Genomic DNA, 15534 nt, shown 5'->3' with positions numbered 1-15534 from the left:
TAGATATTCAAGATTCCCAATTTCTCACCCTCTTGCATGACCAAGATCCACTGCGCTCTAGCAGGGATGATAACACCGTGCCCAATAACATGAGGCATAACACATGCTACCACTGAAATGCAAACACCCCCTCTAGTCCCAACTACCGAGGACCAGAAGGAGTGGCCAGAAAGCATCTTACCAGTTTTGCCACACTGAGGTCTATCCAATTTGTGTTCCTACAACAAAAGTACATCCATAGACCCTCCTGTAACAGCAGGGTCAAGCTGGTCCTTCAGAAGGCGCTTCCTACCACGGGTGGGAAGCCCTCCAAGGCCCTGAACATTCCATGAGAGGATTCTCATGGAAGAGAAGAAGATTTGACCCCCGATCTAAGAAGACCATGGGCAGCCTGAGGACGCCTCTCATAATGCTGGAGGACGGGATAATCCACGGGGCAAAGTCCACTGACATGCCCTTGTCCAAGGCCCTGCACAGTACCTGCATATGTACGAGAAAGCTGTTCGCCCTACGGGGCATCAAGAGCAATGGCATCATGCTAAAAATCCTGCAATACATGATCCCCACCGCGCTAAACATCCTACATATCGCCCCCTCCAAGTAGAGAGGACTCAACAAAATCATCCTGATCTGAGATATCATCTCTCTGAAAAGATGCATCAGCTCACGCATCCCTCTGACAAGAAACATCATCTATCTGTACATGATCCAAGGAGGCCTTCCCATCAATTGCACCAGGGGGGTGGGCGTGAGAGACACCTCGCCACACCTGGCGGACTGAAGGACGGGAAGGAACCAAGGGAGGTGGCGCCTGAGAAGCACGCTTGTGAGGCCTCCTGCGACCCCGAGCTCGAGGGCAATCTCGAGCAAAGTGACCCTGTTGGTGACAAACCCGGCACTGATTGGGTTTACATGCAATCTCCATACGTTGCTTCAAAGGGCCACAAGGGCCCGGAAGCAAAACATAGTCCTCAAAGAGCTCAATGTCACGGGCAAGAACCATGACCCTGGGGACAGCATCCGTCGAGGCAGTGACCACCTGGGCAGAAGATGTCGCCAAGGTGTGGAGAGGGGGCACTTGAAGAACCAGCCCAAAGGCAGACCCGATGGCCTCTAACATAGGCCAATTTGCGCGAGGAAGACTTGGGAATCAGAGAGGAATCGGGAAACGGTTCCAGTCTTCCTCAACAGGGTCAAAATAGCTGGAGTAGGGAAGAAAGAATATCTTCCTCGGGCCCAATGGCAAAGGGCTACCCTTCAAAACCTCTCAAGCTGCGTCCTCAGAATCAAAATCCACTTGGAAGAAACCTCTTCCAAGAAACCTCACATCTCGAAAGTGTGAGGCGAGGTCGGAGGGCAGAGCCACCAGGACCCAATCCCGAGCCTGGAGACGGGAAGGGTGAGATCCAAAGATTCTGGCAATGAGGGTCGTTTTGGAGTCTTTCTCGATTTCGGCGTAGGGGACCGCGAGCTCGGCTTCGGAAAAAACAATGGTTCGCCCGGCCGAGGGAGATTGATTAGCCATGATGCTAATCGAAGAAAAAGGCCGACTTGAACCCGGATGAGGAGCAATCCGAACCAAGGGGAAGAGGCAAGGCGCTGGCGGTCAATTTGAGCGTAGACATTATGTCCCCATGCCAACCAGAATACCGTACTCTGAATATAAGCGCGGACCAACTACGAGATCCAGCCTATGGGCACTTGGTGTAGCCTACCACGAGGTGCCAGTCCACATGATCCTAGGTGTAGACGTAAGTCGCCTACCATGAGGTGTCATGTCCACACTACAGAGCCCTCAGAAGCATAGAGAATGCCGAAATATGACACTCACATTTATGCCTCTCAGTCACTCTCAGTAATTTGGTAGGATATTATACACACCCTAATGGCCACATGGAATAAGATTCAGGGCTCCTCACGCGCAGCAATGGCCAGGAGAGGACCATGGTCTTTTCTTCACATATACAGCCACAAGGTCTTCATGGCATTTCCACTCTCTAGCTTTGGTTAAGATAGCTACACTTCTTTTTTGCATGACTATGTATGAAGCTTTTACAAGACAACCTTGGATTTTTTTTTTTTGTAATTTGGTCAAATTTAATAGAAGTTCAATATGTTGAAAAAGAAAAAAGAAAAGAAAGAACGTGGTTCAACTCTGTTACCATGACAGTGTGCTTCCCCGTGTCAGTGATTCTCTTCAACTGTTTCCCTTTTAGCGATTCACATGTTTCCCCAACAACACTTGACATGTCCCCTTTGCACCCTAGCTTTTACATTCATCTTAGGTCAAGTAGCTTGTTTCCAAAATTCTATCTTCTCTCCTATCTCCTATCCTCTCGTGTTTTCCTTTCTGGTTGTAATTCTTTCCTCTCCATTCCTTTACTTTCTCTCTCTTCTCCTCCTATCACACATATACCCCGATCCTCTGAATCTACCATTTTTTCCACTAAGTTGGATATCCAACCTATAAGGGAGACGAGAATGATAAGATCAAAGATCACAAAAATACCCCTTTTCTTTTCTCTCACTTCTTTAGTGTGCTTGAGTTGACATGGGGACCAAAGTGACTATTTCACGTGCTTAGTTGCATCTCTCCTTAAAAAGAGAAGAAAACCATTCACAAAATAGGCTAGGAAGTCAGCTATTAGCTTTATTGCTGGCAAGACTGATAGTATGAGAATTATCCAAGTGGCATAATTCTTTTAGATAATAGAAAGATAGTAGAAACAGCCTATATCTATACAAAAGAAAAAGTAATACTGTGAAAAAGAAAATAGATGAGCACGTTCATTGCACATACAATGACAAAAACGTCTTCTCTTAAGCGTACTACAATAGCCACCTTTTTCTTTAATTTGTTGAATGACTCTAGTATTGAAAGAGACTCTTTATCTCGTCCATCCAAAAGCATATTTACAGCTGTATTCCATGAATTGAACTCTTCTTTCTTCTTGCCATGTTGCTCGAGTATCAACCCAATCACCTCCTCATTGTTGCTCTCATTTTTCTGCCGATACCTTCAAAGAATTTTAAGGAAACAGTATCTGAATGTCTCTTAAACTTGCTTGATAGTTATTTTTAATGTACCCCTCATAATAATGGCTTCCTTAAAAGATGTTTTGACCAAGATGGTGTTCTTATATATAAAACAAGGTAAGAGTTGATTGGTAAAGATACTCGTCAAGGGCCTCAAGAAGACCAGGGACTTCTTTCATCTTCAAATATTCAGGATCCTCCAAAAGCATGGAATCAAAGAGTGCATCTACAAGAATCAAGTTTGCTTCCTGCAAGATAAGAAGTCCCCTAAAAAAAATCCTCGAACTTTCATTTTAACTCTTCTAAAGTAGACTCAAGATTTCTACTTCTTAGCCCCAGCATTTTCAGTTTGTTTTGATAACTTGAAAACTCTAATAAAAAGGGGATGCTGCTAGTACCTTACCTTTGACTATTATATTAAGCTTTACCTTAGACTTTGGTACTTTTCCAAAGTATCTTATTGATTATATGCACATTCTGTCCCTTGGACTTTATGCATGATTTTTTTAATTTTTTTGCAAGAAGGAGACTTATATTGAGTAAGAAAGAACAATTACAAAATCACAGCTGAAAGCCAGAGATCCTCATCATAGAGTGTAAGAAAGCCGCAGCAATCAAGGGTGCGATGATGCCAAGAAAGTACAGTGGGAGTCAATGAGAAGAAAATCCCGTGATCCCACTCTCTCATGAAGATAGTGCACTTTGCTTGTGCTACTCTGGACAGCCCTCAAGCCCAGTAAGAGTACGTATGGTTCGCCATCCATATAAGAAGATAGTGCGCTTTGCTTGTGCTAATCTAGACAGCCCTTGGATATGAGCCCAGTGGCCATAAGAGTATGTATGATTGACCATCCATATAAGAACAATCCCTAGATTTTTGAAAACGTCTCTTCACAACTCCATGTCATGTATTGCCGTACATGCATTTCCAAAACCCCGTAGAAATCGCTAGAGATTGTCGCCATGCTAGGAGGCAGCGTGGTCCCACCCATCAGATGCCTTCTACAGTTGCCCAGACTCCAGTTGATCCTATGCCACAACAGACCACATAGTGTTCGGTTGTGGTTAGGGATGGCAGCACCCTCGGGCCCCCCCGTACCTGCCCCTTCACCCGCACCCCTAGTGGAGCACTCCAACCCTTATGCAGCTCTTGCCTCACAGGATGTTGATTCTTCTTTTGGAGGATGAGGCTATGCAGGCACAAGATTTGGATCCCTCACAAGAGGATGCTACATTATAGTTACAGGATGATGGTACCCTTGAGGATGATGTTGCACAGTCACATTGTCATGGTACCTCTCCACCTTTGAGGACCAGCCCTGTCTTTTTCCCAGAGTGGGAACGAGAGGTAAGGTATACATCATCAAATTTTTCCTTCCTTACCTATACTAGACGTACTTCCGTCTCTAAAGGTGGTCCATCGACCACGAGATCTAGTCGTTCCTACTTTGAGTCCTTATGAGATTGTCTCTTGGAACATTCACGATCTTGGGGGCTTTTTTATGTGTCGGCGGAAACAAATTGTCAAAACTCAGCTTCATTGTGCAGTCACAAGTGGATCTATGGATGTATTGCTCTTGCAAGAGCATAAACTGGATGCTAGCCAGTGTGGGAGATCAGGCAAGCTTCTCTCGGGACACACCTTTTGGTGATCAGCTATTGGTACCAAAGGTGGTGTCTGTATCTTTGTTTCAGCTTTGATCTTGCCTTGCATCATTGGACATGGTGTCATTTTGCCTATGAGAGGGCAGTGGATCCTCCTTATGTAGGGTACTACATGCATTGGTATTCTTAACCTATATGCTCCTAACCATAGAGGTGAGAGGATTGTCTTCTTGAAATTTCTCACTACGTTGATGCCTCTTGTCAACCATTGGATTATTGGTGGGGATTTTAACATGGTTGAGATGCCAATGGATAAAAGAGGTGGACATGAGGGCTAAGTGCATCCTCTTGAAAGAGCGTCTTGGAAGGGTTTATACTCTCCATTCATCGTAGAGATTGTTGGCATGAGGATGACATTTCGAGGAGACCATCCACTCTTCTTTATTCATGGTCTAACAGGAGAAGGGATGAAGGATGTATTTATGCACGGTTAGACAAATTCTATGTGGATGATTGGGTGCTCGACAAAGGGGGGCATACTTTTATGGCACCTCTAAATCGGATCATTACCCAATGGTTTTATGCATTAGAGATCCAAGTCACCATGGATCAACACCCCATGCACGCATCCCTGATCATTTGTTTTCACATGCAGAGCTATCACGTCGTATGCTTGATATTTGGAGATCTCATGATTTCTCGCAGGCGCTTGGCCTCTGCTCTTTGTGATATTAGAGACTTTTATCACACATGTGCCTTGTCTAAGAGGCAAGAGACCTTGGATTTAGAAAGGGCTATTAGACGTAGACTGGCTACTTTACAGAAAGCACGAGAAACATCCTCATGCTCAATGGGTTGCAGATTCTTTATGTACTGTTAGGGCAAAATCTCATCACTCTCTTGAGCAGCGTGTGGAATACCGTTACCCTGCCCAGGAATCCTTTTGGACTGGCAGATGCAACAAACAAACATTTCTTTGCTACTCACGGCCCATCTCATGCTAGAGATAGTGTCAGGCAGTTGCAAGATTCACGTGGCACTTTTCACTCAGATCCTCTCATGGTTAGACAGATTGCCACTGATTTCTATCGCCACCTTCTTAGTGCTGAGCCGCACTCTGATTTGAGACACATGGAACAGAGGAAGGTTTGGAATGCACTACCACATTTGATCATTGAGGAGATGAGTGCCGTTCTGGATGCCCCTTTTTCTATGCAAGAGTTCAGCCATGCTCTTCATCCTTACCTCATGGTAAGTGTCCAAGAGAGGATGGCCTCTTCACTGTTTCTTTCATTACTTTTTGGGATGAGATTGGGACTGAGATCACATCGGCTCTCCAAGAGATGTGGGACACAGGTTCTTTGCCTTCTTCTCTCATTGAGGGGCTTATCTATCTTATCCCTAAGAGTGGGGATAAGACATTGACTGGCCAGTGGAGACCTATCACCTTACTTGGGACTGCATATAAGATTCTTGCTAAGGCTGTGAGCATCAGATTGCAGCCAATTTTGCAGGATGTCATTCATGATACTCAGAATGGATTCTTACAAGGAAGGAGCATCTTTCATAACATTTTCTCGTTTTGGGAGGCCGTGGAATGGGCCAAAGCGAGCAATCAGCCCTTAGCCATTCTGCTCTTGGATTTTGAGAAGGCCTATGATAGAGTGGATTGGGACTTCCTTGAGGGTACTCTTAGCCATATGGGTTTCTCTCAGAGATGGATCAAGGGAGTTTCATGCATGTATCGTGATGCCCACAGTAGTGTGCTCGCTTGCAGTGATAGAGAAGCGTGGTTTCAGATTTCTCGCTCAGTACGGCAGGGTTTCCTTTAGCCACATTATATTATATCATAGTTGCAGAGGCCATGAGCATCTTCCTCCGCTCCATTGCTAGGATTTATGGATTGAGGTTGCCTCTTCGTAGTCAAGAGGAGCTGGTTGACTCTGAGTTAGCTGATGACACAGCCATGTTCTTGGAGGCCTCACACATATGCTTAAGTTCCTTCCGGGTAGCACTAGAAGAGTTTTGTTTGGAAGCAAGGGCACTCATTAATTGGCACAAATCTATTGGTTTTTGGATTACTGACTCACCGAGAGTTGCTTGGGTGCAGAGCTTGGTTTTACTTGGATCAGTAGAGGATGCACTGCTAGATATTTGGGATGCCAGGTTGGGGTTGATATTTCTCCAGCACAAAATTTGCTCCGGTTCTTATGAGCATTTGGAAGAAGCTTCTTCATTGGAGCTCTAGGAGATTAGATTTAGCCTCTAGAGCTTTGGTGGCTAATCAGGTATTGCTTGCCTCGGCTTGGTTTATTGCCTATTGTTAGGGCTTCTCTCCTGCGTGCATTGGTCAATTGCGGAGATTGATCCACAATTTTCTTTGGTTGGGTTTGGATGGCACCACAGACACTCGTGCCAAGGTAGCTTGGCTCACAGTTATTCAGTCCAGACAAGAGGGGGGACTGAATATTATTAATCCGGATGTTCAGTGCAGGGCATTTCTTTGCAAACTTGTGGTCAGAGGTTTCCTACCAGGCACTAAGCCTTGGAAGGATTTTTTTCTTGTCTCAGATTTCCGGATGTACACCCCGTGTCAAGAGAGATTGGCTGCCTAGCACACGGTTTTTGTTCACAGAGGCTGATACTAGGGCACCATCTTCCCCTCCTATTGCAGCCATTGTCAAAGCATGGAGAAGCATGAGACCATTTTTGCGACAAAGGCTTCCTAGGTCTTTGGATGAGGCTGACCGACAACCTATTATGTGGAACGAGTTCATCAGGGATAAGGCCGGTCAGCCACTTGGTGCATCTCGTTACATGTAGTGGTTAGGATGGGAGAGATGTGCATACACAGTTCTTGCTTGGAAGACCTTTAAGAGTCTTCCGGAGGATCGGAGAGCTGTATCCATTCAACATCTTAGAGGCTCTCGCATACGTATTGATTAGATTGATGCATCTATTCCACATGAGTGGCTCTCTAGGACCTTTCATGGAGACTATCATCCGAGTTGGCTGGGAGTCTTTTCGAGGATAGGCATACCTCTACAGGTCATTGCTCTCCTGGGTCAAGAGGCTACAGATTGCATCATCTACTCTATAATGCTTGGAGGGAGATTGAGGAGATTTAGCATGGAGGGGATCATCCCAGATACTAGGCTTAGTCCAGTGAGGATTGTTGGTTGTTCAGGGAAGCATTGGTTCATTGACCCTTCTCCTCATATAGTGACTCGTGGCTCTTGGTGTTTGTGGCTATATGGTGGTAGTCCTATTAGATATCTTCAATGGGGTCCATGAGAGTGGGAGTGGAATGATGCTTTCAATCCATTGAAAAGCCTTCCCTTTTTCAGTTTCACGGTCCGGAATGCTAGGCTTCTCCTCACTCGACAGATGCATAGGATCCCTACTCTCAGGCCTCATTGGGAGAGTTATGATAACTCTTGAGTGATACATCCCAGATATTGTCATAGGCTTTGGCATTCATACAGAAGGAGCCATATGTCTCATTTCTTTTGGTTATTTTTACATGGTCTCCCCACCAATCAGTGGAGATCAGTTTTCGGTCTAGCACCTACCTGCCCTAGATGTGCGACAGATTCTGAGACTATACAACATTGTTTATGGGGATGCAATATTGCACAACAGATTTGGGTTTCTATAGCCCAACTTACCGGCAAATTGAATGGCCGTGCCATGCATGTGACTTGGGGGGCAGTTGCTTGGCTCTCCCAATTCGGTCCGCAGCTTTTTTACGAGGGCAGTGGTATAGACTTTGGTATTTTCATTCATAGAGGTATTGCCCAGCATGGTTTATTGCAAGATGTCCCTCACTCTGATTATACATCCCCCAGACACAAGATTGACACTAGTTGGGAGATTGCTGCAAGTATTACAACATGGCACACTAGAGAGCTAGATGCACGGAGGCTATTGAGGGTGTCCAGATTTTTGGGTCTCGGTGCATTAATACTATATGGGGTGATATCATCCATACTCTCATGGCTACTTGGGCACGTATTTAGGGGTCCTCTCGTTCTGCGCAAGCAAAGTGCGTTATATTTATGAGGGAGTGGGACCATGGCATTTTCTTTTCCTTTGGTCCCACAAGTGTCTCATGGCATCATGATGCTCCTCAGTGGTTGAAATCACCTTACATATTGGGGTGATTCTATTCCTTTTTGGCTTACAGCATGATTGTTGGCCTTTTTAATACTTAATAGAAGTCTCTTTCTTGAGAGGAAAAAAAAAACCCCCATAGAAATATTGTTTCCAATGAACCTCGTAGATAAACATTGTACCTTGCTACATGACTACTTGTATTATCACACATGTTCCTCGTATTGGTAGCTACTTTCCTTTTTCAAGTTTTTAGTCCATCGATTAGTACTCTCATTGCACTATGTATCATTTTTGGTCTCATAGACCCTTTGGGTCTTTTAAGCACATTAATATATGTCACGTGCATGGTTACTTGTTGTACTAGTACGAACCTATTCGTACCGTATGGTTCGTATGGTATGATACCGTATGGTACGATATGACCGTTGGCGTGGCGCAGTTCTGCTCGTTTTTTGACTTTTTTTTTTGGCTTGTCTTGGGCCTTGACTATAGCCTCTCTTGAGCACCTCCTTTAAAGTGCCCTACCTCCCAACACCCCCCACTCCCCCCCCCCCAAAAAAAACCTTCCATCACATTCAAGCTTGAAGCTCCAATGTCCATAGCTTGAACTTTGATTCTTGAAGCTCTAGCCTCCCTCTCTCTCTCTCTCTCTCTCTCTCTCTCTCTCTCTCCTGATGACTGGAGGAACATCATTGTACTACTTGTTTGTCTCATAGGCGAATTTTGGCCTTTTGCAGACGTTAATATATCTTTCTTTCTTTCTTTCTTTCTTTATTTCTCTCGTCTCAACTATCAAGCCCCTCTCGCTCTCTCTCTCAACTCTCAAGCCACTCTCTCCCCCCTCTCTCAAGCCTCTAGGCTTTCTCTCTCTCACACATAGATAGATTTGGGAGCATGCCCCAGAAACGGTGGTATGATGATGAGGGCAAAGAGCTATAAAGACACCTCCGTGCCCTGAGAGCACTGGGGACCATTACACGGAGACAAGCGAGCCGACCCATACGGACCCTCACAAGCCATAAGAGGCGTGCATATGAGGAGGCACAATACTGGGATATGTACCACCTTCTCATGAGCAGAGATACAGCCACGGCATGGCGCAGGATGAGAGAACCTCACCCTCGTACCCCGATTGAGGATCCACACACATGGCACCCATATGCAAAGAGCCTCTACCATATCCCTCAGCAACTTCCCATACCATAGCCACAAGAGGCCCGCCCTACCACCACCTCTACTTTCTTTACTGCCCCGATTGTAGAGAGAGCTATCCGCGTTACAACATGGGAGATCGGCTGACCACACAGGTATACAGAGTGAGCATCTTATTTATGCAGCTAACATACTGGCACCCTTTGTTGCTCACCTCTTTAATAGCGCACTAGTGGAGGGCCTACCAGCTGAATGGACTATGCACACCATCGTGCCTCTCCACAAAGCGGGAGACATGCTAGACCCCAGCAACTACAAGACTATCATGATTGGTCATACATTGGCCAAACTTTATGGTGCAGTGCTCGAGGCAGAGTTGAGCTCATATGCAGAGAAGGAGGGACTGCGAGCACCAGGGCAGGCTAGATTCCGACGAGCTTTCTCCACTATTGACCATATATTCACTCATCCCATTAGAGATGGTCTGGGCATCAATGCTTTATATGAGTAGGTCATCGGGTGCATACGAAGCCCCGGGGGGCTATTTGCTGTTATTACTAGCACCATAGGTGTGAAGCAAGGATGCCCACTCTCCCCTACAGTATTTGGGCTATACATTGATGAGGTGGCTGACTTCATTGTTCACGGTGGTGGGGACGGGGTAGAAATCTCAGGTACCACAGTCCACATTATGCTATATGCAGATGATATCATTTTGGTCTCTGAGTTGCACATGGGACTACAGCATCATCTCCATGCACTCGATGACTTCTGCACACAGAGGGGACTTAACAATGAACCTTGGGAAAACCAAGGTGATGATTTTCCACACCTCAGGGCCGGTTAGACGACAGGCCATCTTCAGACTAGCAAGAGGACAGGTAGAGGTGGTAGACTCATATGTGTACTTGGAGATTACATTCGTGACTCTGCCAAGAAGATTTGCTATGGCACAGGCAGCCAGGGATAGACTCACACGAGGGTATGCAGCTCTGGCCATGCTAGAGAGACAATGTCACCAGGCACACTTTTAGGAGCCTCGCACGAAGGGGTGGTTGTTTGACACACTAGTCACCCCTGCTTTGATGTATGCTGCAGCAGTATGGGCACCTGGGCTCGCCACCTCCACATGGTTTCAGATAGAAAGGCCTCAAATTCTCATGCTCTCACGGATGATCCACAGCAAACCTCCATCCCACATGACATTGTCCGAGCGGAGTTTGCTGCACCTCCTATGCTAGTAGAGGCCCTCTTCCAGACGATCTGCTTCATACAGAGGATCAGAGATATGCCATCAGATCGACTCTCACATAGAGCTTTTGAGGCGTCCAGGCAGCTCACAGAGAGTGGAGATAGGAGATCATGGTATTCACAGATGATACAGTGGCTCACTCAGCATGGTCTCCACATAGATCACATGCCACCTTTCCAGTATGATATACATGCACCACACATCCAGCTCTCACAGTGAGAAGAACAGAGTCCTTTGGCAGGATTTATGGCAGCGATACACCCATGAGACTTGGATTACACCCACTCAGCCTATACCACCAAAGATGCTATACTACAGAGATCAGTTTATGCGGATCTCAACGGATAGATTCATTCAGCAACCCGAATATATGGATGTGTACATGCCTCACAGTGCCCGAGTGGCAATTGGCCAGCTCAGAGTGTCATCACACTAGCTTGAGATTGAGGCAGATAGGGTAGCACATATCCTTAGAGCAGAGAGGATATGCAGAGTATGCCAGGAGGAGGTTGAGAGTGAGGAGCATTATGTATGCAGATGCAGAGCATATAGTGTCATTAGAGAGAGATACACCACCATCTTCAGTGGACATCCCTCACTTCGGCAGATCATGGAGTCCACAGATCAGCGCAAATTTGGCCAGTTCTTGCTAGAGAGACAGTGCCACAGAGAGACACTACTACAGACTCATACCACAAGGAGAGGTGGGCGATAGCTCCAGCTCACTGATTTCTTCCAGAGATCTATCCCAGTGCCTACCATGACACAAGAGGGGGTTACACTTCAGCGTGCTGCGGACCTCCGAGCCAGACCGAGACCGAGAGCAATAGGCTACCAGACTACATCAGAGAGATCGAGAGCAATAGGCTACCAGACTCCCAGACTACATGAGAGAGAGAGAGATCACAAAGAAACGGGCTCGCCATCAGCAGCATATCTAGGAGCAGCTAGCTCACTTAAACTCACACCCGGAGATCATGCTCCGAGTTTTTTTAATTTTTTTTTGAAGAAAGAGACTTCTATCAAGTATGAGAAAAACATACAACAATCACAGCTATAAGCCGGAAGAGAATAGAATCACCCCAATATGTAAGGTGATTTCAACCACTAAGGAGCATCATGATGCCATGTAAGACCTGTGGTACTAGAGGAAAAGAAGATGCCATGGTCCCATTCGTGCATAAATATCACACGCTTCGCCTGCGCAAAACGAGAGGGCCCCTAAATGCGAGCCCAAGTAGCTATAAGAGTGTGGATGATATCACCCCATATAGTACTAATGCACGGAGACCCAAAATCTGGACAGCTTCAAGAGCCTCCGTGCATCTAGCTCTCCAAATCTGCCATGCTGTAATACTGGCAATAATCTCCCAACTGGTGTCAATCCTCTATCTAGGGGGTGTATAATCAGAGTGAGAAACATCCTGTAATAGACCATGCTGGGCAATATCTCTACGAATGAAAAAAATGGAATCTGTACCACTGCCCTCATAAAAAAGTTGCGGACTGGACTGGGAGAGCCAAGCAACTGCCCCCCAAGTCACATGCATGGCTCGGCCACTCAATTTGCCCATAAGTTGGGCTACAGGACCCCAAATCTGCTGTGCAATGCTGCACCCCCATAGACAATGTTGTACGGACTCAGAATCTACTGCACATCTAGGACAGGAAGGTGCTACACCGAAAACTGATCTCCACTGATTGGTAGGGAGACCACCATGTAAGAATAACCAAAAGAAATGAGAGATCTGGCTCCTTCTGTATGAGTGCCAAAGTCTATGCCAAAATCTGCGCTGTATCACTGGAGAAATATCATAGCTCTCCCAATGAGGCCTGAGAGTAGGGATCCTATGCATCCGTCGGCTATGTATCACCATCGGCTATGTATCACATATTACACCCCCATTATGGTACTGGTTGGAGCTAGACAGATCTGCATTGCATTCTTGTATACCCTACGCATATAGGTTGCATACTGAGCCTCTAGCAGTAGTGCTCCATCCATCACACCCCCCCACTAGCTCAGCACTTTCATAGTTTATTTCATGTTCATTTTGTCCTTTTTTTTTTCTGGACATCCAAAGGACATTGACAATTGTACATTGATTTGTCTCATAGGTCGAGTTCGGCCTCTAGTGGACGTTAATACAGCTTTCTTTCTTCTTTCTTTCTTTCTCAAGCCTCTCTCTCTCTCTCTCTCTCTCTCTCTCTCTACTCAGCCTCTCAGTCTCCCTCCCTCTCTTTTCTTTTTTTTTTCTTAATGGTTGGTTGATTAGATTACCAAAATGTAATACAAAGCAAAAGTTGCATGACCACCTATACAAACATGTACATAGAGGCCGTCAGATCACACACACTAAAAGGCCACATGAGGCATGCCCACCGTACGAAGAGCGTGCAACCAACGGTCAGCTTGCAGCCTGGTGATATCATGTGCATCGATCAAAGAAGAAACTTGACAAAGCAGTAGACCACGAACACGCTAGACATAACCTTTCACCCCTGATTGTGAATCAAATATGAAAGCATTTCGCATGAGCCGATTATGCCAAAGACCCAACCATTGAAAGAAAACAAAGAAGACCTCATGTTGCTGATTGTTCCCCCCGGGCTGATCATGTTCAAATAGCCATTGCCTGGGTGACAGTGTGTCCAGTCACCATTTGCCACACTGAAGAGATGAATTCCCATATTTGGCAAGCCACCGGACAAGAAATAAACTTGTGCCGAAACTAGATTCTGGGCAAGTCTAGCAGAAGAAACAGTTACCATTCGAAAGTCTCCAACGCCAAAGGCAGGCCCCCAACCATGACTCGTCAAATAAACACTTTGACTTGAAAAGGAAGCTTGGAACGCTAACCACAGAATAGGATGCGCTTCCACCAGGAGGGCGTTTTCTTAACATTCCATTCTTTATTAGCTTTTTCTCCAAGCCATTTCTTCTCTTGGACCAGAAGATGATATACAACATTAGTGGAAGCCTTCCATAGCCTGGTTTTGCAACCCAACACCTAATCATCCTATGCATGAGAAGAATCCATCCTAGGAAGGTGCCCCAAAGACTGCACTTGTTGCTGCAACTGCAACCAAATACACCTACAACCTCGGGGCTCACGAAATCTATAACGAGCACGGCGGAATGATAACATTCGCAGCTACCCAGGCAACAAAGTATCAGACATCCTCACAACACCCAGTCTTGCCATATGATTGAATTGCCGTCGACAATTATTCTTCTTTGGCCAAGTAATCACACGAGAGGTAGCCAACACCTCTACAAGCAGGGAGTTCTCATCTCGACAAGAATCTGGAGGTCTCCACGAAGTGAATTGTAACACCTCCTGCCATGATTTAACCAAATGATCCAGCAGAGGAGAAGCAGATACACATACAGATTGTGAAGCATTTAGAACATCCCACCAAGATGCAACCATTCGGGTCTTCCCACGCACAATACCCACATCCTCCAAAAATGCAACAGTCATGTCTATCCATGGCTGGGAATCAACACACACAGCCTGAAGTAAAGTCCACCTTCGAGCAAGGTGTACAAAAACATCCAACAGAGCTGCCCCTCCCAATCTCTTCGAGGTGGTAATATGCTTCCATGAAACCCAAGTCAACATTGGATTATTGCCTTTCTTTTCCACAACATGAATCGAAGCGGCTTGGTGAGAGCTGTCAAAGCCTTTCGCGACCAAGGAAGTAAGGGCAAGAAATAAGAAAGCATAGCTAGCATAATGACCTGTGCCACTTTCAGCCGGGTGTGAAACGGCCATGCCTAAGACTCCAGTACACAAACTTATCCCCAATACGGCCTGAGTTCCATTCTAAAAGTTGTTTGTTGGTGACATCCACCCGGATAGGATAGCCCAAGTGGCGTACAATGGTCCCACGCGGCACAACATGACCCTGCCAACCAAGCTCCTATAAATCTTTCTCTATGCAACAAAGAAGGGTTGACTTCTAGGTACTTATATACAACCCAAAAGCTTGCACAAACAAAGACCAAGCTGCCATTGCCCTCTCAACGTTGGCTTTGTTGGCTTTAAGAAACATAAATGAATCATCAGCTAGTGCTTGACCCACGAATTGCTGACCTGCAGGAAAAGTTAGCGCAACCACCTCCCCCTCCCGAGCCAACTGAGTAAGCAAAGTAAGCATGCGATGGGTAACCAAAGCAAATAGCAAAGGGCTCAATGGACATCCTTGCCGCAAAGAGCAAGTAGGGGACATTGGGGACGTAACTCACCATTCATCATAATCCGAGACAGAGATCCATGCCTGAGAGTGTAGATCAAATGAGACATACGTTTCCCTAAGTCTATTCCTTTTATAATATGCATGATTCTCCCCTTGCTCTATGCATGTTT

General features: G+C 45.9%; 1 protein-coding gene across 1 annotated transcript in view; it reads right to left on the bottom strand.

Moving 5' to 3' along the window:
* Window positions 1–15534, bottom strand: part of LOC147608919 (dynein regulatory complex subunit 3-like) — a 168569-nt gene that overhangs the window by 62126 nt on the left and 90909 nt on the right. Inside the window, exons 8-9 of the mRNA XM_086788617.1 lie at window positions 3178–3284; window positions 2843–3017 (exon numbers count right to left, since the gene is read on the bottom strand). Coding sequence (XP_086644743.1) covers window positions 2843–3017; window positions 3178–3284 — 282 coding nt within the window. The remainder of the gene's footprint in view (window positions 1–2842; window positions 3018–3177; window positions 3285–15534) is intronic.

The sequence above is a fragment of the Cibotium barometz genome, chromosome 52, assembly GCF_041138505.1.
Source record: "Cibotium barometz isolate CiBa-2024 chromosome 52, ASM4113850v1, whole genome shotgun sequence".
NCBI lineage: Eukaryota > Viridiplantae > Streptophyta > Polypodiopsida > Cyatheales > Cibotiaceae > Cibotium > Cibotium barometz.
This window is presented reverse-complemented; position numbering and strand designations above follow the sequence as displayed.